The sequence below is a fragment of the Podarcis raffonei genome, chromosome 13 (genome assembly GCF_027172205.1).
Source record: "Podarcis raffonei isolate rPodRaf1 chromosome 13, rPodRaf1.pri, whole genome shotgun sequence".
In the NCBI taxonomy this organism is placed as follows: domain Eukaryota; kingdom Metazoa; phylum Chordata; class Lepidosauria; order Squamata; family Lacertidae; genus Podarcis; species Podarcis raffonei.
This window is the reverse complement of record NC_070614.1, coordinates 8674656-8702279: the sequence shown is the minus strand read 5'-3', so window position 1 is coordinate 8702279 and position 27624 is coordinate 8674656. Positions and strand designations below refer to the sequence as shown.

The window sequence follows — 27624 nt, the reverse complement described above, 5'->3', positions numbered from 1 at the left end:
TGTCAGTGGCGCCCACCTGAGAGCTGAGTTCTGACTGAAAACAAGCCCTGGCTACACCACACTCAATAGCGCATGCACGTAATAACTAGTGAAACTGTGATCCTGGGCAGTGTGGATGGAGGTCCTGGACTGCCCAGACAACAAGACCCTCCCCCTCAGCCTCGCTGATGGGGTCCAAAGGAAAGCAGAGCAGTACATTTGACACCTGCTTGGCTGCAGGAGTTGTCGGAATGAGGCGTACAAGGTGCCATCCAACCATCTTAGGGACTCCGCACCTGATTTGTGTAGGGTTTACTCCTTAGCCTTTTCTTCTCCTGAAGATATCCCACAAGGCAGCAGAGGCTGAGGATCAGATTTTTCCTTCTCCTAGATGGGCTCCTAGGTTGACGAGCCCCATCTGCCCCTCACTTCCCTCTACAGCATGTTCAGAAACCACCTTCTTGACCTTTGGGCCTGCTATTGGTCTCGTCCGCTCAATCCACCGGAGCCTCTCTTTGCATGCAGGGAAAGTCCCTAACACACCAAGGGTTTAAGACCCATCAGCTATCCTCACCTGGCTTGCTGGCCCGTTGAAGCCATCCCCAGGGTGTGGCCACATACTGATAGCTTCTAAGAGCCACAGGTGAGAGGTGAGTGCAGGGACCAAAGCGGGACAAACTACCCCAGAAGGAGCACAATGTGTCCCTCACCTGAGGGTACCACCCCATGCCAGAAAAACTTGAAGTGTCGTTTTCAGGCAAGTGAGTTTCTGTCCTATTTTTCGGATTCCCTTTCCTTGCACTTTTCCATTGGGGGAGTCCAGCACATTTTACTGGTAAGCTGAGGGGGCAGGGCATATGACCACACCATTTTCTGTCCCCTTCTCAGTATCAAGTTGATTGTGTCTCCCTCTCCTTGATCCATGTGCAAAGCTTCTCCCCTCAATGAGCCTCTTTTGCACCCTTCCCCAGCTTCACCGTTCCCCTGGAACTTGGCAGCAGTAGCTTTAAGAGCCTTTGCAACTGCAGTCTCTAGCCCTGACCCTACAAATACATTCCAAATACCACCCGGTCAGCCAGCTTCTGCAGATTTTCAAGGAACATGTTTTGTTTGGTGAGCTGGTTAGGTAGAAACGCTGGAATGGATTTTTGTGTGGTATTGAAAACAAATAATAATAATAATAAAAACAAATTCCTAGACTGAGCGTGGGTGCATAAGCACCACATTCCTCCATCCTAAGTGTGTAGCAAGAAAACAGGGTGGAGTGGGTGGAGAAAGAATTGTGGGAAAAAATTGCATAGTTTCTAAGAAGGTTGAAAGGGGCTGTGTCTAGTTTCAACATAGAATTTTGGGGCTTGTGTGTACGCAAGATGTACAGTCACCTACTAGTCCTAGCCCTTAATTTCAAACGTGAACGGCTGTTGGAGACTGCAGTTTCTCATTAATATTTAGAGGGAAATGCAATCTGCACATGCTCAGAGCCTGAGTTCAGCTCATTTCTGATGGTCACCTGTTGGTCACCATAGGCAACCAAACTTATTTTCTCTACTTTTTTAAAAAATAACTGGATAATCCTGAGATTTTACTGGGATTGGAGTACAGGAGATCCAACCAGTAAAACATTGTTGTTTGGCCACTTTGTTGAGTATGACCAGGTTCGCACATCCCTGTATTGGGTAGTTTTTAACGTTTGATGTTTTGCTGTGTTTTTATTATGGTGGAGTAACTGGGGCAATCCAGTCAGATGGGCAAGGTGTAAGTAATTTATTACTGTATTATTATTATTATTATTATTATTATTAAGCATGCTGGTGCACACTGTTGAAATTGTGGGCACTTTGCTCTATTCGTCCTGCTGCTGCACTGCTGATAATCAAGTAATGGTATGACTTGTGCTGTCTGAACCTGGTATGTTTCTCTCCAAACAAACCACAAGGAACAAATCCTGACTTACGCTCAAGGTTTGAAGGAAAATGAACTATGGGATCGAGTTTGGGTTACATAACAAGCTAGACTATAGCTTTTTTACATTCAACCACAGTTTATTTTAACTATGGCTTATTGTGATGTACGAACCAGGTCTATGTGTAGATTTGGTCTCAGATATTCTGTGAATACAAAAATGTTCCTTTTCATTGTTTCACAACCTTGTAAAAGGCAATGAGTGCACACATGCAGGTATATTCTGCCGTCCCCGCCCCACCGCACAATGATCATTCAAATGCCCAACACAAGCATTCCTAACTGGAAATACAGAGGTCTGAATGCCAGAGGCACGCAGTTTGTTAACTTGTGCATTTAGTAATACTGAAAAAACTTTCTATCATTCTGGCCAGGTGACAATTTAAGGTGCGCTTGTGTATGCATTGTCCTGTGCTCGTGAAGAGAACTGCCCATCTCATCTCAAGGCAGCATGTGGATTATTTGAAAAAAGGCAGAGCTGAGTCAGTGTTGGATAGCTGATCATAAGCAAATCCGCACAGCAGTAAATATTTTCTACCTAGTTTCAGCTTCGCTGCATGTATGAGATCCACAATTTTTTAGCCCTGCTTCATTGAAGAATCTAAGATCTGTGGCTTCCAAGGGGAACTTTTAAACCAGTCCATCCATGTGCCTCCCTTTTGGGATGCATTCCTCTTGTAGGGCTCAGGGTTGCTTAGTTAGGCTATTCTTAGCCTAAAACAAGTCAATCAGAGGCCTAAATTACGCAGCAGGTGGCTTCACTTTGTGGCTTGGAAGGTAGGCCTCAGCTAGGAATAGAAAAGTCAGTAGTTTAGGAACGGAGTGCCAGGAAAGAATTAGTTTTATTCATTGGCTTCCTAAAGGAAGTTGTATGTGGTGCTAATGGCTTGCTCTTAAAAGCAGAATAGATAGGCTCTTCTGGAAGGGAAATTGGGTAAGAGCTTTGCCGCTTATAAAGTAATAAATCTTGCTCTGCGCTGTACATGCAACGGCAACTTGCACTGTGCCACTTGGTGGAGAATTAATTTGGCAAGCCTCAGTGGGAACTTCATTAGGAACCGGACGCTGAGGGCCTCACACTTTGAAGCTGGCACCTACGTCTACAGGTGCTTGACAGTCCTGCCGAATCTGTTAAAGCACAACTTCAGCTTCAGCTTCCCATACATATATGTTAGCTTGCCTAGCGCTTGACAAACCCCCTGTTCCTACAGTCCTGGGCATGCAGCAAACAAGAGCTTCACCATCCTAGCTGGTGGGCTGTGTTCATCTTGGTAGGTCATAAACTGTGAGGGGTTTTTTTATCATTTGCATCTACTATTATTAATGTTTGTGGGGCATGTGGCAAAATTAAAGGGTAAAGGGGACCCCTGACCATTAGGTCCAGTCGTGACCGACTCTGGGGTTGCGGCGCTCATCTCACTTTATTGGCCGAGGGAGCCGGTGTTTGTCTGCAGGCAGCTTCCACGTCATGTGGCCAGCATGACTAAGCCGCATCTGGCGAACCAGAGCAGCGCACGGAAACGCCGTTTACCTTCCCGCCAGAGCGGTACCTATTTATCTACTTGCACTTTGATGTGCTTTCGAACTGCTAGGTTGGCAGGATCGGGGTGTGTATATTTTTCAATATATTGTGGCATTCTATGATTTTTTGGGGGTGGGGGTGCTATAGATCATAAATTATATCTTGTAAAAATACAGTCTCCCAGGAAGCTAACATCTGGACCAATATCCTCTTGTTTAAAGAGCACGACTCCAGCGTACCTTCGTGTCCTTTTAACAGACTGGTAAATTTTCCACTCCAGGTTTTATGCACTCTGATGCTCTTGACAGGGATGATGCAGAGCTAGTACTGAGAGGAATGGATAAATCTTACTAATAAAGCAGTTTTCCTGGCTAAATTTCTGAAAAGTTCAGTTATATAGTCCGAATTATTAACATCTCTCCAGCTAAAGGTACTTTGGTGCCAAAGGAGAACTTGACACATTAAAAAAAGCCCCCCAAAACTTTGGTTTGAATCTAATGGGGAATATAAATTTTGTGTTCTTTTAAAAATTAAATAGCAAGTGAAAATATAAAATTACATGAAATCGTTTTCCATTTTCTTTGTCTGTGCATATTTTCAAAACAGAACAAATAAAGATTGTTAAGATTTTAGACGGCTGTTGGCAACTTCACCAGTTTTGATAGCTTGCTCTTTTTCTAAAGGACTTGTGCGTATTCCTTCACTTGCAAGACTATCCAGGCACCTTAGAATTCTACTAGTCCAGGTTTCTAAATTGCTATTCCTTGTCCTGTTTTGGAGATTGAAAGCTTAGAATGTAGTGAAGGGGAGGTGAATGGATAGGCTCCAATGACAGTGTAGCAAAAAAACCATTATTCTACCTCAGTACTGGGCTAACATGCGTTAAATAGGGCAGAGGTTCATTAAGGCGAAAGAAGCATTGTGGCCTTTATGCAGTTTAAATCTATTAGGAATACGATTTGTAATGCAAAATAAATAGAAGCAGTGTTGGAGAAAGCTTGTACTTGAGCTCTGTAATCCTTTCCAGAAATGTTTTGTGTCCGTCTATGAGCAAAAATATGCCGAAAGGCTGGGTTGGTGTTCCCTCAAACAAGAAAGCTAACATAACTGTTTGGCCATTAATGTTTATACTAATTATTTTGTCCCCGCTTTAACTTTTAGGCTCTGCTGTTTGGCAGCTGATAGCATCGTTCTTGAAGCTCCCGATCTCTGGAACTCACTGCATTGTCGGTGCCACTATTGGATTCTCATTAGTTGCAATCGGCACAAAAGGAGTTCAATGGATGGAGCTTGTCAAGATTGGTAATTGATATTTCCTTTTATTTGTGAAGGTTTGTGTACAAACATGCATTGACTGAAACTGGCATTATAGAAACATGATCGTACAATTTTGCTATACTTTTGTTTGGGAACTATAGCCAAATGATTTTGCAAAGCTTAGTTTGATATCCTGGTTTGGAGGGCTTCCTGGCCAGTGTAATTGGCCAGTTTGGACATAATAGCAAATTACCGTATTTTTTTCTCTGTAAGACTCACTTTTTCTCTCCTAAAAAGTAAGGGGAAATGTGTGTGCATCTTATGGAGCGAATGCAGGCTGCGCAGCTATTCCAGAAGCCAGAACAGCAAGAGGGATTGCTGCTTTCACTGAGCAGCGATCCCTCTTGCTGTTCTGGCTTCTGAGATTCAGAATATTTATTTTCTTGTTTTCTTCCTCCAAAAACTAGGTGCGTCTTGTGGTCTGGTGCATCTTATAGAGCGAAAAATACGGTACAATTTTATTAGATCCAGAATAAACGTATTAGGGAAAGAGGTTGAGCTCATGGCAGTTTCTGTTTCTGTAGTATGATGACATTCTTTCACAACAAAGGGTTGGGCGTGACAAAAGAAAAAAGAAAAAAAGTTTTATCTCTGGAAATGACAAACACTATCTCACATGTCCTGGGTATGACTTCTAAACCAGATTTGGAGCTCTCCCCCGATTCTTCCCATTCCTATAATCCTAGTTAACCCTAATTCAGATGCCTGAAGTAGAATCCCTCTTCAAGTCATGGTTTTACGGCATAGTTTCAAGCAGTCCTGATACCACAGTATCTGAACTGAGGTTAATTATGGTTAAACCATATCATATCACAGAAGGGAGGAAGAAGCATGCATGTGCCCCAAAGTCCACTTTGGAAATCAGGTTCCGTGAAGTCTGAACTGAGCTCATGTGCACTTTAAATACTGACATGGAGAGAGATAACAGAGCTGTTATGGCTGCTTTCCTGGGACCACTGGAAGTCAAGCTCTGGTTTCACATCTGTTTTATTTCTCGGTTTTTAAATCCATGCCAAAGTTATGTGAGAATTGATAGCTTTACATTTCTAATTAAAGTGATCACAGTTAATATTTCAAAGCTTAATGTGCTGTGCATGCTTTTTGGGGACATGCACATTTCTTAATCCCTCCAGAGCTGCAAGCCATCTGACCTAAAGTAGAATTTCTTTATTTTTAATTCAGCGTATTTGTGCTGAAAAATGACACAAATTTAAATGACATCTGAAGCTGTGGTGTTCCAAAGTACTCCAAAGTACAAAGTGTTGGTGTTAGACCATCATTAGGGGCATAACCATGGGTTTTCCTACTGCGTTCAGCAGAATGTTCTTTGTATTTTAAAAGACATACAGAACAGGCATGATAGCAGTCATTCTTAAAAACTTGAGTTTTTCTTACGAATTAAACTTTTGTAACTCCCTTGTGTAGTTTGGGACTTGCAAAAATGCTCAATTCTCTCTTAAATGCCAATGTTATCTATAGAGTATCCCAGTACTGAGTTGAATGATTTTTCTATCATCACTGTCTAGCTTCTATAGATTTTTCTTTTTCTTTTTCAAAATAGACATTGAGGGATGGGTGGGTGGGTGAGGAGATGCAATTTTTTTTACTTTCACTTTAACAGCTGGTAAGCCTTTCAGGGAAAAATATGCTAGATACCCAGCTAAAAATATTCCCTTCTCATGCAATTTCGCACAAAACACATTGAAATCAATGAGACTTAAACATGCCTAATTTCAGGAGGATTGTGAGTTGGCGCACACTTTTTTCTTCTAACCTGTAAGCCAACTTTTTTGCAGTATCCAGGATCAATAAAAAATAAACATACATTGTCAAAAGCTTATAATATTTTTATTGGATAGGATTTTAGCACAGTTGGAAATTATATATTTTCAATTTTTTCTTCTTGTTTTGCTTTTATTCAGTTGCTTCTTGGTTTATCTCCCCATTGTTATCTGGTATGATGTCTGGTGTGCTGTTTCTGCTGATTAGATTCTTCATCTTAAATAAGGTTAGTGGCGAAATTTGTGCTTCCTGTTTTTGTTGCTGGTAAGACTGTAATGTAAGTGACAAATAAGCTTTGCTGTTCTTCACCGCCAGCTACCCACCACATACTCAAAATGCACTCCAGAGGCTGTCATATGCCCTATTCCCTTAGTAATCTCAGTGCCTGTAGATTTTCTTTAAAGTCTGCAGAAGGTACATTTACTTATTCAAGTTTCAAAGTGTAGTTCATGAATGCTAAGTTCATCTTGAAATGGCTTCATATTCATGCAAGTTATGAGTTCCTAGGGTTCCATTGGGTTCTAGTGTTCCACCAAAAATGGAAGTCAAGGTGTTAGTGTGTAAATGAGGCTGGATTTTTACTAATGGTTCTTATTGGATTATGTGGATCAAAGTAAACAGGCTGCGGTGTGGTACACAGGTGATAGGGGGCAAAACCTGCCCCAGGCAGTGGAGTCGCCCCAAGGAGATTTATCCCTCATTTTATTTTGTTCCCCATTTTATTTACTCCCATGTAATCAAATCACTCTGTTCACTTATTTCAGGGAACAGTAAAGGGTTTTTTTTGTGGGGGCAGAACCCATTTGCTACCCCAATATTGGTTCAGCCTCCACTAAGTGGTACTGTTTGTGATGTGTCACTGTGCACAGAGATGCATTCCTACACATAATATGAATCTTCCCAGTAAACAGGCCCACCCTCCATACATCACCTGCCACAGTCACTAGCATTTTCTAATGTCATTGTTTTTGGGTTTTTCCCGAATTTTTTTTTATTGCTTTTCAACATTTATCACAAAATAACATGACAAATTACACAACAAAGAAAAAACACACACACCACACTATAATAAACTAAACACACAAGAAAGAAAGATTGTCTCTTCAAATATCCAACTTTCATCACATTGTTGACTGACTTCCTTGAATCCCCTCTAACTGAATTTCATTATATCACCTTTATAACAGTTCTCCAAGTTCATATTTCTAACAATATCAACTCCTTTCATTTACTAACCTCTTTTCCTTTATTAATATTCTAATCCATAAGATTTACTACCACGTATCCTTATTCTACCCCTAAGCCTATTTGTCACTTCCAAGGATTTTCTATTTATCTAATGCCATTGTTAAAATGGGTTTTGGGATGGCTGCCCCGTTGTTTTGCCTTTTGAAATTTAAATTGTTCAGCGGCAGTCAAGACACCCAGGACACAATTTTAATCAGATGCACCATGTGTTCAAAGAGCAAAATTATTTTTGCCGTAAGTTTAGTAAATGGTTAAAATATTGAGTGTAAGGTTCTCAGGAAAGATGCAGACATTTTGTAAAGCCCTAAAGGGACTCAAATCAGTCATGAGGTTTCAGTAGCCTGTGTTAAGGACATCGGCACTCAAGTGATAAATTCATGGGTTCTAATTATGGAATTTGAATTTGCCTGAAAGCCAATGGCGTTTTGAAATTAGAGAGTGACATGCATAAGTCGAACTGACAGTAGGTTGCATGTCTGGCCCTCTTCTGAACTAGATCTGTCCCCAGAAGCAAATGTATGGGAGGAGAGCTGAAAGAAAACACATCATTTTGCTTCTTACTCCCACTGATCATGAGTTGCCATTTCTCACTTTCCCAGTTCCTTTTTTCTTATTTTAATATTGCAGAGAGCTAACAAGGGCTCTGGAATAACTCTAAAACTGAAACGTAATACACAGCTACAAGCTGTAGAGGATAACTAATATATGCCACTGTTTGTGCACGGCTTCTCTCTGTTGACTAAATAAAGAAAAGTTTATCAACTGCACCTACAATTCAGAGTCTGAAACCGTTCTATTCGTTGCTGAGTTGCTTTAGGTCTGTCTAGCAGCGTTGAAGCACCCAGAGATCAGTGTGTGCTTTCAGCACTGAAATGCAACCCATTTTAGTGGAACACTGCTACATAGCTCATCAGAAATGCCTGTAAAACATTCCTCTCCCCTTTCAAATTGCCAAAGCTTCAGAATAAGAGGCTGTGAAACTGTAAACAGAAATTATCCACTCAGTAAATCAAAACAAAGGATTGCAACCTCTTTCTGTAACCCTGATCTGATTGCCTGTGATATCCACAACTTTGATGCCCTGTAACATTTTTTCTCAATAGCTACTTATACCCACACAAAGTCCCTATTTCAAAAAGTTGCTTCCAACCTTTAGAAATGCTGGTGAAAATCTTACTATATTACTAGAAGCGCTGCCCCACTCTCCGCATTTGCCAACTCCCCTGTCACTTTTTCTCGCTCTACTCAAACCTCTGCCATTGTTTAAAATCACTACCCCCAGTTTCCTTTGCTCAAACTTCTGCAGTTGTTTAAAAACCTGTCCTCTCTTTTGCTCTCTGCCATCATGACTTCATTCAAATTGAGGGTTGTGATGATAACAGGCATCACCCCACTTATGCACGATCATGTATATCCATGGTGCTGGGAAACAACCAGCCAAACAAAGAAATAAATTCAAACCAGGAAACGACAGGAGAGGCCTCGTGGCTCACAAGGAGACCCTCTCCAGAGCCCAAAGAGGATTTCAGTGAGGGCGCAGGAAGTACCAAAGAGACTGGAGGCGCAGTAGGGTTTTGTTTCCACTGCTCAGCCTCCCCGCCTAGCAGCTGACAAGTGCAGTAGTGCAGCAGCAGTGGCGCTTTCCTGCACATTCTCCAGACTCCAGGTGGCTCTAGAGCTTCAGTTCTAGTTGAAGTGAGAGTTGTGTAGAGAGAGAGAGCTGAAGAGTAGGATGAGGCTTTTAAGAGGGCGCTTCCCACTTACACAATTTTTTACTTACGTGCCTGGGGCCCTGGAACGTAACCCCCACATAAGTGGGGCGGGAGGTGCCTGTACACTACAAACCCTCCAGTGAGGGCTGATTGTTGATAGCCTTGCATTTTCATGTCTATAGGGAGGCAACGTTAAATGTTTATTTCAAAGTCCCTCGATGTTTAAAGTTTTAGCACAATTAATTTTTAAATGAAGAGTTAATATGGTGGACAGATCCAGTATCCAGTGACTGTACTTACCCATGAGGAGCTAAACAACGTTTACTCCCATGGTTCATTTCATTGGAATCTGTGGTTAATCTTAACTGCGGCTGGATTGAAACAAGCCAACTTCAAATTGGAATAAAAAAAATGTCTCTTTTAGGAGCACAGGGAATTACCATACTGAGCCAGACCATTGGGTCCGTCTAGCTCAGCAAATGCCAGGTATTGAACATGAGACGTTCTGTATGCAAACAGATAACTCTGCCAATGAGCTTATGGTCTTTCCCTTAGGGCTATTTTGCTTGCTTGCTTGAACTTCCAGTTAAACAAATTCATTAAAAAGAGAGGTGGTTTCCTGGCAGCCTGTGTTCTAACCATCAACCTGGAGGAAAGCCAGGGGATGGTATGGTGCATGTAGGGATACTGAAAGTTCTTGGAGACCAGCCCTGAAGAAGCATTTATTCTTTGTGGTTCCACTCCTCCCAGCAATTACTGCATAAGGACAGTGAACATAGATTTCTGTTTTGCCGTGATCTAATATGACGCGGGTGGCGCTGTGGGTAAAACCTCAGTGCCTAGGACTTGCCGATCGCATGGTCGGCGGTTCGAATCCCCGCGGCGGGGTGTGCTCCCATCGTTCAGTCCCAGCGCCTGCCAACCTAGCAGTTCGAAAGCACCCCTAAGTGCAAGTAGATAAATAGGGACCGCTTACTAGCGGGAAGGTAAACGGCGTTCCGTGTGCTGCGCTGGCTCGCCAGAGCAGCTTCGTCACACTGGCCACGTGACCCGGAAGTGTCTCCGGACAGCGCTGGCCCCCGGCCTCTTAAGTGAGATGGGCGCACAACCCTAGAGTCGGACACGGCTGGCCCGTACGGGCAGGGGTACCTTTACCTTTACCTTTAATATGTAGATTGGCAGCCTGCCTCCTGCTCTAATCAAAACACTCCCTTGCTTATGAGGCTAGGAAGGGTAAAGCTCATAGACCTCCTGATAATTTCCCTTTCCTGCCAATTCTCTCTAGGGAGGTAAAGTGCTTTAATCTTTCTATCTCCTAACAAGATAATTTTCTACACTCTAAAACTGTGTGCGTCTCTGAATGGGCAAACCAGTGAGAGGGAATGACAGACTAGGGAACAGAATGGACTCGTAAGGGATATAACTCAGACTGTCAGATCCTGTCTGCCTAGAAATCTGTCTGTACTCCGTCCCCAGGATCTAGTGCAACCATTTTCACAATTGTTTATTACTCATGGAAATAGGGACTCTGTCTAGCAATAGGGTGACAGTTGTGTTTCTGTGTGTCTGTGACAATATTTGTTTGGGCGTTGTTGCCTCTTACAGTGCGGACAACAGAACCAGCTGAAGGTGCCTCTTACAGTTTTAACTCATCCAGCCATTTGCTGTTGTCCGTCCTCATTTTTTAATCTGGGGCTGATTTCAGAATTCAGAAGCCACATTTTTCTTTTTTGCTTTGTGCCATATTTGGGTAATAAAGGCTGGCAGGTATTCAGGGCCTCCTCATTTGGAGTGAGTTGAATTTTTGGACTGACTGTAACTGATTTTTGCTAGCAGGTATTCAGGGCCTCCTCGTTTGGAGTGAGTTGAATTTTTGGACTGACTGTAACTGATGCAGTATCTCCAAAGCTGTGATATTTTATCTTCTCTTATTCTTTATACAGGAAGACCCTGTGCCCAATGGTCTTCGAGCCCTTCCAGTCTTCTATGCTGCTACAATAACAATTAATGTATTCTCTATAATGTATACAGGTGCCCCTGGTGAGTATTTTCTGACTTATGATGTCCACTATGTTACATGCCGGCTGTAGTAAAACACTCTATGAAGAAGGACAAAGGATTCAAAAATTACCAAATGTAATAATTCATAGGGAAATTTTGGGACTTCTGAATATCATTCTGGATGCTGGATGATTGGTAAAGGACCAAAAGAGATGATAAATGTTACAACTGTCAAGGCTGGTTTTGCTTTCCGTAAAAGAAGGAACACATTCAGACAGCAGTTCCTGGAAAAGCAAGACAAACCAGTGTGTTTTCACCTAAGCCACTGTAGATCTGTGAGGGCCACTTTGCACATCATGTGTATGCTACATAGGATTTACCACCAAGAGTACAACCCACATGGATTCACAGCCAGCCACAGTCTCTTGACATGTGCACTTGCATGATGTGCATGTTTCAAGACACATATTTGTTGCACTTGATATGCTCACTTAAAAAACCCTAGGTGCATACCAAAGTTAAACGGCCAAAGTTGCCCTGATTTTGTTTCTGTCGAAAGCTGAAACTTCATGTTCTAAATAGGCACATTTGCTAATAAAGAGTAATTGAATAAAATGCATCCTCCTTACTTTTTATTTTTTGTGATCAGTAGAACCAGGCAACACACCACTGTCCTGTATTATGTTGAACTTGTAAACTGGCACAAGCTGTTATTGCTTTCGTTTTATGGTTAACACCAGATGCAGTTCAGTAGCAATAGCAGATTGTCCAATCTGATGCACAGTGCTCTGCCCATGTGTTTATAATATTACCAGTCTTTTGAGCAAGGAGCATGTGTCCTGAGTTACAGAGGAAATGACTTGGATTTAAAATCTTGCGCTTTTACTTGTATCACAAGTACCACCATGCCATTTATTTTTTTGATTTTATTGGTGTGTTAAAAATAGGCAGCTGTACCAGATCAGTTGTATGTAGAGTGACAAAAGATATGGGCAGCTGCCATTCCCAGTGAAATGAAAGTACTGACCCAATATCGACATATTATGTATCAGATTCAAGGAAAGGAGCTGTGCTTAACAGTTGCTGGTTTGTATATCATGGGTGAAGTACTGTGAGGGCTTCAATGACAAAAGCACTAGAAATTATGCCCGTGGCTTTGGACTCCCATGCTGTTTTTACCAATTAAAACCACATTATATCTCCTGTCAATCGACAGTGCTGGCTTGCATGACCTGTCTACAGAATTGGGCCTGTAGGTATTTAAGAGTATGCATGCTGTGATGGAAGGCAGATAATTATATGTGCAGCAGTATGGCAAATTCAGTGGCCCATGTTGGAGTCATAGCTGGTGAGCAATCATCATGAGCTCTATGTGGAAATTCTTTTAAAAAGCTGCCACAAAGTGTAATAGGTGTTTCCTTGGTGTAGAGATCAAGCCAAATGAGATGACCTTTACAGTGGGGTGGAAAGCCTCATACCCATTTTTCAAATGAACAGAAATGTAGAGATGCCATAGTGAACGTCAGTGCTGAACACGGTGGCAACTCAAACCCTTGTGATCTGGGCAGCTTAGAATCATAGAATCATAGAGTTGGAAGAGACCACAAGGGCCATCGAGTCCAACCCCCTGCCAAGCAGGAAACACCATCAGAGCACTCCTGACATATGGTTGTCAAGCCTCTGCTTAAAGACCTCCAAAGAAGGAGACTCCACCACACTCCTTGGCAGCAAATTCCACTGTCAAACAGCTCTTACGGTCAGGAAGTTCTTCCTAATGTTTAGGTGGAATCTTCTTTCTTGTTGTTTGGATTTCTTGTAGCTTGCATGAGAGCGATAAAGATCTTGATGGACTTAATAAGAATGGAAAGGGATGGTGGTAATTTGGTACTGGATTTGAATACATTTGCCACCTTGTTTCCATGGCTTGTTGTTGTTTAGTCATTTAGTCGTGTCTGACTCTTCATGACCCCATGGACCAGAGCACGCCAGGCACTCCTGTCTTCCACTGCCTCCCGCAGTTTGGTCAAACTCATGTTGGTAGCTTTGAGAACATTGTCCAGCCGTCTCGTCCTCTGTCGTCCCCTTCTCCTTGTGTCCTCCATCTTTCCCAACATCAGGGTCTTTTCCAGGGAGTCTCCTCTTCTCATGAGGTGGCCAAAGTATTGGAGCCTCAGCTTCAGGATCTGTCCTTCCAGTGAGCACTCAGGGCTGATTTCCTTCAGAATGGAGAGGTTTGATCTTCTTGCAGTCCATGGGACTCTCCAGAGTCTCCTCCAGCACCATAATTCAAAAGCATCTATTCTTCAGTGATCAGCCTTCTTTATGGTCCAGCTCTCACTTCCATACATCACTCCATGGTTTAAAATCCTCAAAAATGCGAACTGTGCTCAGTAAGGCCTTGTTCACCTAGCTGACTTGAAAGGACTTGAGCATACAGAGCCAGGAGGTCACTGCTTGAAATTTTGGGGTGAAACAATTTTTTTAAATGAAATTTATGCAGAACGTGTAACAGAATGGATAAATAAAAACTGCAACACGCATAACAGAATCATTGGCATTGCACAAAGTGGAGAAGCAAGGAATTCAGTTTCCTATGACATGGTCAGAGTAATCATGCATCTCACAGGATTAAGAAACATCTCTTCAACCTAGAAGATGACGACGACAAAGCTGTATTCATAGTCTGTTAATCTCTGCATGACTGATGCATGATTCAGATGATGTTTTTAAAAGCCATAGAACAGTTGAAGAGGTTCAGTGCATTCAGAATAGTACCTACAGAAGTCACAGAACCTGACAATAGCAACATACTTCTGGTCTCCCTGACAACAATTGTGGCAACAGATGATGTTCCCATTAATTCGCTGAAAGCTAATGACCAATGGATAGAAATCGCAAGACATCATTTAATTTCTTTTTCTGTAGGAATTTCTATACCGTTCAACATACAATTTATCAGAGATTAATATGAAGGTTTGATTCATCAGGGCAGCTCCTACCTCATGATCCACTGGGGGGGAAATAACTTGATAAAACTTTTGCTTGTTTAAAGATGCTTACCTTATGATCCAGATGTTATGATGTCTAGATGGAATATGGATTCTCTGTTTCACTGTTGCTTGTGAAGGTTGGAGAAGATGAGCACCATGCCAAAAGCAGGCTATTGGTGTACATAACCCTACATGAGGTTCAGAACTTGTGATGGTAATGCACTAATTCGAGCAGCAGGGAAGCCTCAGGAGTTCCTGACATTTTGTGAGCGTGCTGACAAATTCTTCTGCTCTGTGGTCTGACACTTTGGGGGCAGTACTCCAGTCATTTTTGATGGATGCACTTGAGTCTGTTCCACAAAGGCTGACACACAACCCAAACAAATAGGTTCGAAAGAGGCAGTACTAAAGCCTGGTGCGCTGGTGTGAAGTCACATCACTGGGCAAAAAATATGGTAAATGTTAGAAAACCAATGTGGAAGGATGTAATTTTGTTTCTTTTTTTCAGTCCTAGGAATCGTTCTTCCTATGTGGGCAATAGCGCTAATATCAATTGGTGTATCAGTAATATTCGCTATCTTAGTCTGGATATTTGTGTGTCCGTGGATGAGAAGAAAAATAGCAAGTATGTCTTTGGGGTGGGGTGGGGGAGGTCAAAATGTGTGTAATGTTAAATCCCGTGTCTGAGGGAATACCTTTCCAGTGTGTTTTCTATAATAGTGATGCTTTAAATATAACTGCGACAGGTGACCTTTTTATGCCTTGCATATCATGACATTTTGGTTTTTAGTTGTTGTGTTTTAAAAATGCAGGCCATGATCCAAAGAATGAAAGCTCACTGTGACTTCATACTTTTTTAAAAAACAAGCATCCCCCCCCAGGAGATTCCTATTTCGTATCTTAAATACCTTTGAAACTTAACTTGTTTCCAAAAATTACTTACTGTGTGACAAATGGGGAAAATGATACAGTGGTGCCCCACAAGACGAATGCCTCGCAAGACGAAAAACTCGCTAGACGAAAGGGTTTTCCGTTTTTTGAGTCGTTCCGCAAGACGAATTTCCCTATTGGCTTGCTTCGCAAGACGAAACGTCTTGTGAGTTCTTGCAAGTTTGTTTCCTTTTTCTTAAAGCCGCTAAGCCGTTAATAGCCGCTAAGCCGTTAATAGCCGCTAAGCCGCTAATAGCCGTGCTTCGCAAGACGAAGAGACTCGCGGAACGGATTAATTTCGTCTTGCGAGGCACCACTGTACTTGAGAAACAGAAAGCCCATTCAGCCAAGGTAGCTTTAGACTTATCGTGTAGTACTTCGCGTCCCAGCCAGAGTATTTTATTTATCTAACAGCTAGGCTGCTTTGAGCTCAAGGAAGCATAGAACAAAAATTTATAAGATTTAGTGATCTAAATTAGATTGAGGTGTAGGTGGAAGCAAATGTTCTGTTTCCTTGGTCTCTGGAGGGAGTTTAATCTTACAGATGTGGGCAACTTTCTGGGTTTCTTGACAAAAGAGCAAAGCAGTCAGTGCATTTATTTATTTAACTGATACTAGTTATTTCTGTTGAGTGGATAATTAACCCATCCTTATAAAAGCTCTGTGTTTTCCTTAGGTCGGTTAAAGAAAGAAGGGGCATTATCAAAGATATCTGACGAAAGCCTTGACAAAATACAAGATGAGGATACACCTGTCTTTAAAGAACTTCCTGGTGCCAAAGCAAACGATGAAAGTACTATTCCTCTTACTGCCTCTGGAACAGAAGAGGCTGGTGTATCAGATAATATCGCAAATGGAAGCCATCCACGTGTGCCATATGGTGAGAAACCAAGAGCACATATATTATTTTCTCTGTTTTTGTGTTGCTGCCTGCTGATATCTAGTGAGCAATTCCCTTCTGTGCAAAACCCCTTCCCATCCCAACTTTTTTGATGTACAGGGTGAATAAAAAGAGAGAGTATATGGTTTTGTTTTGCTTTTTTGGATAATTGCTCATGCTCTTTTTCTGGGTGCTTGTGCATAACAGTTTTTTAAAGAACAACACACAGTTGTATGCTACACTGTGTAATTGAGTATTGTCTTCTCAAATAGCTACCTGTTCATTTACCACAGTTTCTTTTAGTGGATGGTGCATTTAAGGCTGCTGTCAAATCAATTTCTGATATACTGGCAATGAACAACAGAAATGACATAATATTTTGGCTGAATTTTTAAATGGCGTCTTAATATTTGAGATACTGAACTATGTTTCACCAATAGACAAGTCTGTGTCTGTGTCTATGTCTATGTCTATGTCTTTGTTTTCAAAGACCGAGAGTATTTTACTCCAGCAGCTGAACAGGAATAAATAAATAAATATTTATTGCATTTATTCCCCTCCCTTTCCTTTAATGAGCTCAAGGTGGTATATATGGTGTGTGTCCCTCATTTAATCATCACAACAGCCTTGTGAGGTAGGTTAGGCTGAGAGGTAGTGATTGGCCCAAGGTCACCCAGTGAGCTTCATAGCTGACTGGGAATTTGAACCCTGGTCTCTCAAGGTCGTAGCCCAACACTCTAACCGCTACGCTGCAATGGCTCTCCATAGGCAGTTATTTATGTTATTATTACACCTAAATTGATAATTTGAAATAACATGGTTCCTGCCTGCAGACTTATAATCTGAAGGTAAAGACAAGAGAAATTGGGGAGGATAAATCAATTGGGGAAAGGTGGGTGGCTACCCCCCTCCCCTTCAACAGGCCAATAGAAGGGTTTCTTTCTTCTGACATTCAGCCCAGAGTGGCTGGCTGATGCTGCAGTCCAAGGAGAAGGGGTTGGCAATTGGTGAGGAAAGAGCCTCAGTCTGTCTCCCAAGCAACCAAAGACTTGGCTTGATCATGCCTGAACGCCATTTTCCAACTCTTTGACTAGTGTGGATTCCACTGAACATTCTGGTGTTCTCTCCCTACGTATCTCTGACCAATTTGGTCACCAGAAAATGGCCTCGGAGCAGCAAATATGCTGTGATGGAGCACAAATGCTCATACAAATGATTTTTAAAAAAGAGTGATATTTCTTTGAAGTTTCAGTGTTCTGTTCACAGCGGTCAACTTTTCCCTTTTCTTGCAAGGAATCCTATTTGGAATAAGGAAATTTCCCTTTAAAAAAGGGAAACATTGACAGCTATGGTTCTGTTGCCTTTAGGTCTTTAGCTTCCTCTGGGAAAAAATACTTTTCTTTGCTGTTTTAGGAAGAGCATTTTCAATGACACAGAGTATGGTGAAATCTCCAATTTCCAATGGCACCTTTAATTTTGACGGGCACATGAAGAGTGATATTCATGTGTATCACACTGTGCACAAAGACTCGGGATTGTACAAAGACTTACTGCACAAAATACACCTGGACAGAGGCAGCGACAACCGGCCTACGCAAGAAAACAACTACAAACTGCTGCGGCGCAACAATAGTTACACTTGCTACACAGCTGCCATCTGTGGGATGCCAGTGCATTCGTCCTTCAAGGCGGCTGATACGTCAACCCCAGAAGATAGCGAAAAGCTAGTTACAGACACGGTTTCCTATTCCAAAAAGAGGGTTCGATACGACAGCTACTCCAGCTACTGCAACGCCGTGGCAGAAGCAGAAATTGAAGCGGACGAAGGTGGCGTGGAGATGAAGCTGGCATCTGAATTAGTAGATCCTAGCCACCCCCCTGAAGACCCCGCGGAGGATGAGAGAGATGAGAGGGACTCCTCACAGGTTCACCTGCTTTTTCACTTTCTCCAGATCCTCACAGCTTGCTTTGGATCGTTTGCTCACGGAGGCAATGATGTCAGGTAAGTGAAGAGAGCTTGCATATGTGAACGATGTCATCATTTAAAAGTTCTGTTGTTTGTTCCAGCAGTCCAACCAGGTAAAATCTGCTGCAGAATCTTAGTGATGCTGATCTGCTTTAAAAGCAGGCATTGCTCAAAAAGTTCCTGCATCTATAGCTGTATTTTCACACTGTGCGTAAAACTTCCATTTGTGTGAAGAACAAATACAGAAATGAAACCACGTATCTGAGATTGAGGGCTCCAAGTCTGACCTATTTTTGTTGGCTTTGCACTGGATTTCATCTTCCCTCTTGGTGCCATATTGCTTGTGTACAGGTCTAGCTAGAATTTATCAGCTCTATTTGCTGAGTACTGTATTTTTCTGTGTATAAGATGAGGGTTTTTATTAATTTAAAAATATTGTTAAAAATTTGGGGTTACCTTATACACGGTTAGGGGACATGGGTGGCGCTGTGGTCTAAACCACTGAGCCTCTTGGGTTTGCTGATCAGAAGGTCGGTGGTTCGAATCCCCGCGATGGGAGTGAGCTCCCGTTGCTCAGTCCCAGCTCCTGCCAAAAAGCACACCAAAAAGTGCAAGTAGATAAATAGGTACCGCTCCAGTGGGAAGGTAAATGGCGTTTCCATATGTGCTGCTCTGGTTTCAGTGTTCTGATGCGCCAGAAGTGACTCAGTCATGCTGGCCACATGACCCGGAAAAACTGTCTGCGGACAAATGCCGGCTCCCTCGGCCTGTAAAGCGAGATGAGCGCTGCAACCCCAGAGTTGTCTGCGACTGGACTTAACTGTCAGGGGTCCTTTACCTTTACCTTTTTTTATATACACAGGTAGTGCATGGGGGGGTTGGGCGATTGTTCGCAACTGCAAGTAGGAGATATACAGTGGTGATTGGGCGGGTGATTGATGTATGTGCCAAGGGCTGTTTGGGATTGGCTGTTGTTGCAGCAATTGGGCGGGCAATTTGTGGCTGCTGGCGGCGATCGGGCAGATGATTGTTGTCTTCTGTGAGCTGTGCGATTGGCAGGTGTGGTCAGGCAGGTGAGCTCAACAAGTCTGGGCAATCTCCCCCCATTTTCTTAATTTGGAGTCCCTAAAAATAGGGGTTGTGTTATACACAGAAAAATGCAGTACATTTTCAGCAAGTTTTACCAAGTTGCTGGCCAGTTTCTTGTTCATAAATTAGGAGAAGGTTGCAAGGCACATGTCAGTTCAGTGATTTGGAAAATAACCTCCTAGGCAGGCTTAGTTGTATTGTGCATAGAAACAAAAAGCAGCTACTGTAAACAAATAGCCTGCTGTAATCCAAGAGGTTGCTTCTTTCACTCCCCACAAATCCATTCTGTTTTTAATAAAGCGTAGCTTGTACAACAGGCTTGCCAGTTTTGGGTATCTGTAATCATATCCCATTGATTTTTATACGCACCCGTTTGCCACTTCTGGCTCACCGCAGAGTCTTACAGCTTTTAGAACTTCCTGTGCTTGATCATATATCAGATTAATAAGTTGAGATATGAATGAGCCTTCTTGGCTTCACAGACGGCCACGTCGCTCCACTTTCAGCAAGCAAATAAACCAGGAAACCTTCAATTGAGTATGGCGTCTGAGCTGGTTAACAACTTCGGAGCAAGCCAGGGCATTGAACCACAACTTCAAAGCATGGTTTCCTAGTATGGGCGAAATGGCAAGCTATAGTTCAAGCTTTCAAAACCTTAGACTTGGGTCTGTATGCTGCCCTCGAAGCCTCTCTGTTTGGCACTCAAGACTCAGCCCAGAGTCCCAACCCCTCTTGCCTGGTTAGAATGTGTCCGTCAGCTGTGACATTGCATAGAAAGGGGTGTGTGAGCATGTGTAGAAACTAGCTCACAGTACAAAGGTAACAAGTACAGGTTCTGCTATGCTCACTTTTGTCTCTGGCCCTGCCTGCTAAGGGTTCCCAGAAGGGAACGTGGTCTCCAGCTGAACAAGGTTCCTCAACAATGCTGTAGTTTATTGAAGACTTTGTGGTCACTCACCTGCCGAAAGGAAGAGCTTAAAGGGCTCTCTGTGCACGTGGCCAAGAAACTTACCCATCTTTTATTAAGCTAAGAGATGATGTCCGAAGTCCCACTGAGGAAGTTGGGGCCATCGGAGAGGTTGTCCTGCCTGGATCCATGCCAGTAGCAGATAGGAGCATAGAAACTTGCTCTGTTTTGGCACTCACTCATTGAGTGAGTCCAGATAAACAATGAGGTCACGGATGGGAAATCAGCTGTGGGATTGAAATCCCTGTGAGCATGAACTGTAACCAAGTTCTTAACTGGAGGGTAGGCACTTCCTGGGTTAATTATACAGTGTTTACTCTTTCTTTATAAAGGAACATTCCCAAGTTATTTGGCATGGCAATGAAGTTTAGTGTTTTATGGTCAGGTGCCCTGTTAATTATTTAACGTGAAAATAGCAGCCAAAAGCAAAGGCCAGTTGTACAGCTGACATTTCATTGCCTATTTTTAATACAGTGGTACCTCGGGTTACAGCCACTTTGGGTTACAGATGCTTCAGGCTACAGACTCTGCTAACCCAGAAATATAGTACCTTGGGTTAAGAACTTTGCTTCAGGGTGAGAACAGAAATGGCGCGGCGCCAGCAGGAGGCCCCATTAGCTAAAGTGGTATCTCAGGTTAAGAACAGTTTCAGGTTAAGAACGGACCTCCAGAACGAATTAAGTTCTTAACGCGAGGTACCACTGAACAGCTGATAAATAAATTCAAATATACTATTTTGTATAGTTCAACATTTAATGGAAATGTAATGCAGCACTTAATGCAGTGCTCAAAGGCATTGCATTATTAAAACACATTCAACACAATGGGATATAAACAAGAATGAAATATGTCAGGTATTATGTAAAAGTGAAGATGCTACTGTCATTGGAATGGATGAGCTTTGGCTAAAAACTGCCATCACAAAAGAGAACCACATGAATAGCTCTATAGAGGTGCACAAAAATGTCAACTTGGTCCAATTACAATATAAACATAAAAGATGTGAAGAAGAAGCAGGATCTGTACTTCTGTGCAATATACTTTTGCATAATTCTATGGAGCATATATATACATTTGTATGTATTATGTATTAATGCAACAACCGTATGCCCAAGAGCATTTAATTATCTATTAAGCTTGAAAATAGAACCAATTCTGAAATGAGTGGAGATTTAATATTGTAGTAAAGCACTTGTTGACATCAGTGAGTGCTTGAAGCAATTTTTTGATTTAGGCATATTGTGCACAAATAAGGCCTGCCTCTAAAGCAGGGGTAGTCAACCTTTTTATACCTACCGCCCACTAATGCATCTTGCTTGATGGTAAAATTTCTTTACCGTCCACCAGTGCTCAATGGAAGGAGGATTCAGCTTGTGCCGGAGAACCCACTACCGTCCACCTAGAATCCTGAAACGCCCACTAGTGGGTGGTAAGGACCAGGTTGACAATCCCTGCTCTGAAGGTTCACAGAGAGGAGGAACATCTGGTGTAGCACAATGGCTAGGAATGGGAGCCAAAAAGTCACAGGTTCAAATTTAAGCCGACACGCACTCATTGAGTAATCCACTCTCTCTCAGCCACAGCCTGGCCTCTGCAACAGGAGGTTAATAATTCTGGCCTCATTTGAACACTGGAAATATTTTTCTTCTTCCACCTTTGGTGTTATCATTATCATTCCAATTGTGCCCGTAAGCTGTGTAGTTTGGCTGAAGGTGCCATTGGAATGGCAGTTCTCCATGGGTCATTGTCAGATTGGCGGGTGGGGATGGGGAGTGCTGAGCATTCCTCCTGCATGCTCCTTGATGTGGGCTGGTTGCTGGCTTCCTCTTTCTTTGCTATTTATAATCTGCTCCACAGTTTTATGGGCCTGAATTGTGTTCTAGTGTGATGAATTGTGGCTTTATTTTCAACTGGAATTGTGCCTGTTGCAAGCCAAGCCCTCTTCAGGCTGGATTTGCATATATCGCAGTGCTGCTTGCTCCAGTGGCTGCAGCTCAGCCTGTTAACTTCCCTCAAGGATTGTCCCAGTGATATCTTAATTTCCCCTGCTTTTTCTGATAAAAACACAAAGAGATAAAAATGTCCTTTCTAAGTTAATGGAGCACAGGGTGAACCAGCAGCTTCTTTTCTCTACGCTGAAAGCATGGCAAATTAGGTTCGTTGGCTGATTCTGAGCTCTTAATGTGGTGGAAGGGACGCGGGTGGCGCTGTGGGTAAAAGCCTCAGCGCCTAGGGCTTGCCGATCGAAAGGTCGGCGGTTCGAATCCCCGTGGCGGGGTGCGCTTCCGTTGCTCGGTCCCAGCGCCTGCCAACCTAGCAGTTCGAAAGCACCCCCGGGTGCAAGTAGATAAATAGGGACCGCTTACTAGCGGGAAGGTAAACGGCGTTTCCGTGTGCGGCTCTGGCTCGCCAGAGCAGCGATGTCACGCTGGCCACGTGACCCGGAAGTGTCTGCGGACAGCGCTGGCCCCCGGCCTCTTGAGTGAGATGGGCGCACAACCCCAGAGTCTGTCAAGACTGGCCCGTACGGGCAGGGGTACCTTTACCTTTACCTTAATGTGGTGGAAGACCAAAAAAAAAAAGTTATTCCATCAGAGAAATTACAGAATGAAAATTCAAATGTGTGTGAGAAGGGCTGAGCAGGTGGGGGCTGGAATGTGAAGGTTATGTTTGCAAGACAACCATGGCAGAAAGACGGAATGACACGTATGCAAGAGCTATTGCCATAACTGTTTAGGGCAAAGGAAGGAGGAAAAGATAAGAGAGTTGCTATGCCTCGTGATTAAACCGGAAGAAACTGGTAGAAGGAAGTATTGCCGTATATGGACATTGCTTTCCCTTTGCTTGTAAGTGTGTAAATGCTTGCGCAGTTTTCGTATTGGGTGTGCCACCTTCCAGCTACCTCCTGGTTGAGCTTGTTTCACATCAGCCTTGCCACACCTGAATAAGCATCCTGTTTGAGTGACAATTTGTGTCTGGATTCTGTTGGCTGTTTCAGGCAGCCAATAGAACCCCAATATTTTCCCAAACTTCACTTGTGTGTGTCTGTGCCATGCAGAGTTTTAGAAGCCTCTATCAAGTCCTTTCCCTACTCCAAGTTGTCTTTTCTTCCTAAAAGAAAAAGCCACATGCCAGGGGTGTGTGACCCTCCAGGCCTTTCTGCCTGGCACTTGGAGCTAAGTCTATGCCACACCCTCCACAGCCTTACTCCCCACCTTCCTTGAGTGCATGTTCCTGGCTGGAATTTATGCCTTCAAACTCTGATAATGACCCTTGCTTGCCTGAAATGGAGAGCAGGCAGGATTGCATGACTTTGTAGAAACCAGTCTACTCTACGGAGGCAACTCCATAGGTTGCCCGGAAGGGAATGCGACTGATGGGCTCAAAAGGTTTTCCAGCTCCTAAGTCTTGTAGGGAAGATCCCTGAGTCACATTGGCTTTGCTTTCCTGTTCGGTTTCCTGCTTTATAATATCCATTTTGAGATGAGATAACCAGAGCTTGTACATGCTATATTCCAAATGCAGCCAGTGTGTACAGTTATATAGACCTGTGTGCCTTACTTGAAACATTGCACCCCTGGCCAAGCAAGCAGGCAGAGGCTTTCAGCCCAGGCCACACACTCCAGTAGGTAATGCTTCTGCGTTGCTTTGTTCACGTGACACATGTAGGCACTAGCGCTGCAGCATTACAGCATTTTTCATGGGTGGATGGGAGCAGGTACCAGGTGGAGCAGTAAGGGAACAGTAGTGAGATGTTTGAGGGTAGAGCTGTGTGTGCCCTGCGGCCTGCCCAGCGCTCCCTCAGCTAACCTGCTGCCCTTGGGTGTTGTGGAAGACCCAGTTCCATTGCCAGTTTTAATTTTTTATATATATAATACTTTTTATTAATTTTAACCTATAAATTATAATACATACCACAAAACTTTATCACTTATACAATCTTTTTGGGCTTCCATCAGCACCTCTGATGATCCACCGTTTTAACCACTTCTTATGCATTTCTTAAATTTATATTACCTTTAAATTTCCTAACTAATCTTCCTCCCCCTTGTCCATTTTTGCAATACTTCCAATAATACTCCTCACAAAACTTCTTGCAAACCTACAAACGTTGTCTGATCTTCACAAATACTTTTCAAATAGTCCGTAAATTTACTCCAGTCTTCTGTGAATCTCTGGTACCGCCAATTTCAAATCCTTCCTGTTAGTTTATCCAGTTCTGCATAGTCCATTAACTTCGTCCTCCATTCTTCTTTCGTCGGTAATTCTTCTTGCTTCCATTTTTGGGCCAATAATATTCTTGCTACTGTTACTGCATATAAAAAGAGCTTACATTCCTTTCTATTTATATCACTCCCTACAATGCCCAGTAAAAATGCTTCTGGTTTCTTTATAAATGTATATTTCAACATTTTTTTCATCTCATTATATATCATCTCCCAGAAGCTTTTCACCTTTTTACATTCCCACCACATATGATAAAATGTCCCTTCTTTTTCTTTACATTTCCAACATTTATTGCTAACTTTATACATTTTAGCTAACTTGATGGGTGTAATATACCATCTATACATCATTTTCATCATATTTTCTTTTAAGGCATTGCATGCAGTAAATTTTTAACCTCCTTTCCATAATTTTACCCCTATTGCCAGTTTTAAATTGGATCCAACTGCATGTCTGGTTGACTTCTGTACATGATTTTTTTTTCCAGGGGGGAGGCATCTTGTCTTGGTCTAGCAACAGGAGACCTGGATAGGTTGGAGGTCACATACTAGATCAGGCAGGCAGGGTAGCATGGGAAAAGGACAGGACAGTGACAATTTGCAGCTGATTCTTCTGGAAAGTTGTGGGCTTTTGTTAAGGCTGTGGGGTCAGCTGACAAAACTCAGATAAGTACTGCAGCCATGAGAGCAGCCTTGAACCACAAAATTGGGACTGCCTGGCTGGCAGGAGGGGCAGGAGGTAAGGCACTGAAGAGTTATGGTTGGAGGTCCCAGTTTGAGACATTCCTCATCCTTAGCACCTTACCCTTACATAACGTCAACGGTGAGCCAGAAGCGATCAGATTTCCACAGCACCTTTTTAATAGTTTCCCACTGAGCATTAATTTGAACACCCAGTGGGTACTCTGTTGTAACACCGCCAACGTTTTGAGAATGATTGATTTTGCGTGGTGTGTTCTGTCTCTGCAATTGCATTCACTTGTGCTGTTTTAGGTTTCTTTCTTCAAACCACCCACGGCATTTAAAATGCCGGAATAGACTCTTCATTGAGCACCACGCAGCTAGGAGCACAGCCGCCAACTGGAAGGCTTATTTACTTTATGAATCAGGTGGCAAGTTGATACCTGTGGTGGAGGCAGCCTGACCTGATGAATTCCCCTGAATAACTCAAGCCTCTTATTTCCACAGCCATCAAGGCTGATGACTGCGCTGCTTGGGTGCTGGCGTTCCTTTGGTTGTGTGTTTCATTCATTGGGCACTGGCTCCTCCAACACTTGCTCTGTCCTTTGGAAATAGAACAGTAGCTTTCAGATTGTATTTTGTGGGTGCTTATTGGGGGTTCTGCACCAAGTAACTTGATCGTAAGGACATAGCAAGAGCCTCCTGGATCAGGCCAATGACCCATCTAGTCCAGCATCCTGTGCTTATAGTTGCTGAACAGTTGCTGGTGGCAAACCAGCAAGCAGGATTCGAGCACAAGGGCAATCTCCCCTCCTGTGGTTTCCGGCATTGGTGTAGTGTGGTGTAGTGGTTAAGAGCGGTAGTCTCGTAACCTGGTGAACCGGGTTCGCTTCCCCGCTCCTCCACATGCAGCTGCGCGGTGACCTTGGGCCAGTCCCACTTCTCTGAAGTCTCTCAGCCCCACTCACCTCACAAGAGTGTTTGTTGTGGGGGAGGAAGGGAAAGGAGAACACAAAATGAGAGCCAGTGTGGTGTAGTGGTTAAGAGCGGTGGACTCGTAATCTGGTGAACCGGGTTCGCTTCCCTGCTCCTCCACATGCAGCTGCGCGGTGACCTTGGGCCAGTCCCACTTCTCTGAAGTCTCTCAGCCCCACTCAACTCACAGGGAAAGGAGATTGTGAGCCGCTTTGTGACTCCTGAAGGGGAGTGAACGGCGGGATATCAAATCCAAACTCTTTTTGCTGTTTCCAACTGTGGAGGCAGAACCATAGCCATTGTGGGCAAGTAGCTTGAAAGACTGCCTGCTATTCCTGACCCTCCCTTGCTATACACAGCAGCAAAGGGCACGCTATCTGTTTTGTAAAGTAGGCCCCACAGGCTAACTTGAGAATACATGTGTGTTCTTTCTTGGTCTTACAGAGCGTATAGCTAGCCACCTGTCTTTATATTCTTGGATTTCTTCCTCCTGCTTATGTAACCACGGCATGGTGAGGGTCTCGTGGAGCTAAAACCGTGTCCCCAAGTTTCTTTTACTTTCTTCCATGAAGCTGAAAGCTGCCATTCACTCCTAATTGAAAAATTGTGATGTTGCAGTTGGACCCTGTTGTGTGAGCTGCGTCTGTTCTCTCCTTCTTGCACTGAGCTAGGCATCCATCAACAGAAACGTCTCCCGGGGGTAGGAGGGCTGTGTCTGCTTGCACAAAGCATATAGAGATGCACTGCACCCCCCTCAGGTCCCTACAATATACAATAACGCCATTGTGGAGTATTTAAAGGATTAATTTAGCAGAAAGATGGTAGGGTCAAAAGCCAAGCTGTTGGAAAACAATGGAAATAAGTGTTCTGTTTCAATTCAAGCCTGGTAATTGGATCATTCCTAGCAAACAATGTTTGTGCAAATATAAATCTAAAAGGCCTGCAGTTCAGAGAGGGAATAGTTTTTCTTGACTTTTGTCTTGGCACCCTACAGAGGCAGCCCAAGGGGAAGGGCTGCTATTGTGAGCTGCTATCTTTATCGTAAGCAGCCCCAAATCCATCTAGAGCTCCTCTTGCTCCACTTTCAGACCTGGCGCCTGGATTTTAACCCTTTGACAAACAAGGAGGCACTCCTGAATGAGGCGGATCTCTGTTTTATTAAATCTTACCATTTAAGAGCCTAGAAATAAAAGGGAAAAGGAAGAGTGAGCAGTTCAGAAAGCTAAGATTAAAGAGATTTTTTTTTAATTAACAAAAGCAGACATTTAAATTTAAAATGGCCATGAGTTTGGGCCAGTCGAACTTTGTACCTGGTGGAAGAAGAGTAGGGAAGGCACATAATCCCTGGAGCTCTTTACTATGGCCAGTGACTGGTGCCAAACATATGGGCTCGTCAA

General features: G+C 43.2%; 1 protein-coding gene across 8 annotated transcripts in view; it reads left to right on the top strand.

Moving 5' to 3' along the window:
* The window catches only part of SLC20A2 (solute carrier family 20 member 2), a 106010-nt gene that overhangs the window by 67663 nt on the left and 10723 nt on the right, over positions 1-27624 (top strand). For all 8 annotated transcript variants that reach the window (XR_008327354.1, XM_053363027.1, XM_053363025.1 and 5 more), the window contains exons 3-8: positions 4625-4765; positions 6703-6788; positions 11466-11562; positions 15022-15138; positions 16120-16323; positions 17737-18325. Coding sequence is in view for 7 of the 8 variants with exons in the window: in XM_053363027.1 (XP_053219002.1) it covers positions 4625-4765; positions 6703-6788; positions 11466-11562; positions 15022-15138; positions 16120-16323; positions 17737-18325 (1234 nt within the window). In the remaining variant the exon portion in view is untranslated. The remainder of the gene's footprint in view (positions 1-4624; positions 4766-6702; positions 6789-11465; positions 11563-15021; positions 15139-16119; positions 16324-17736; positions 18326-27624) is intronic.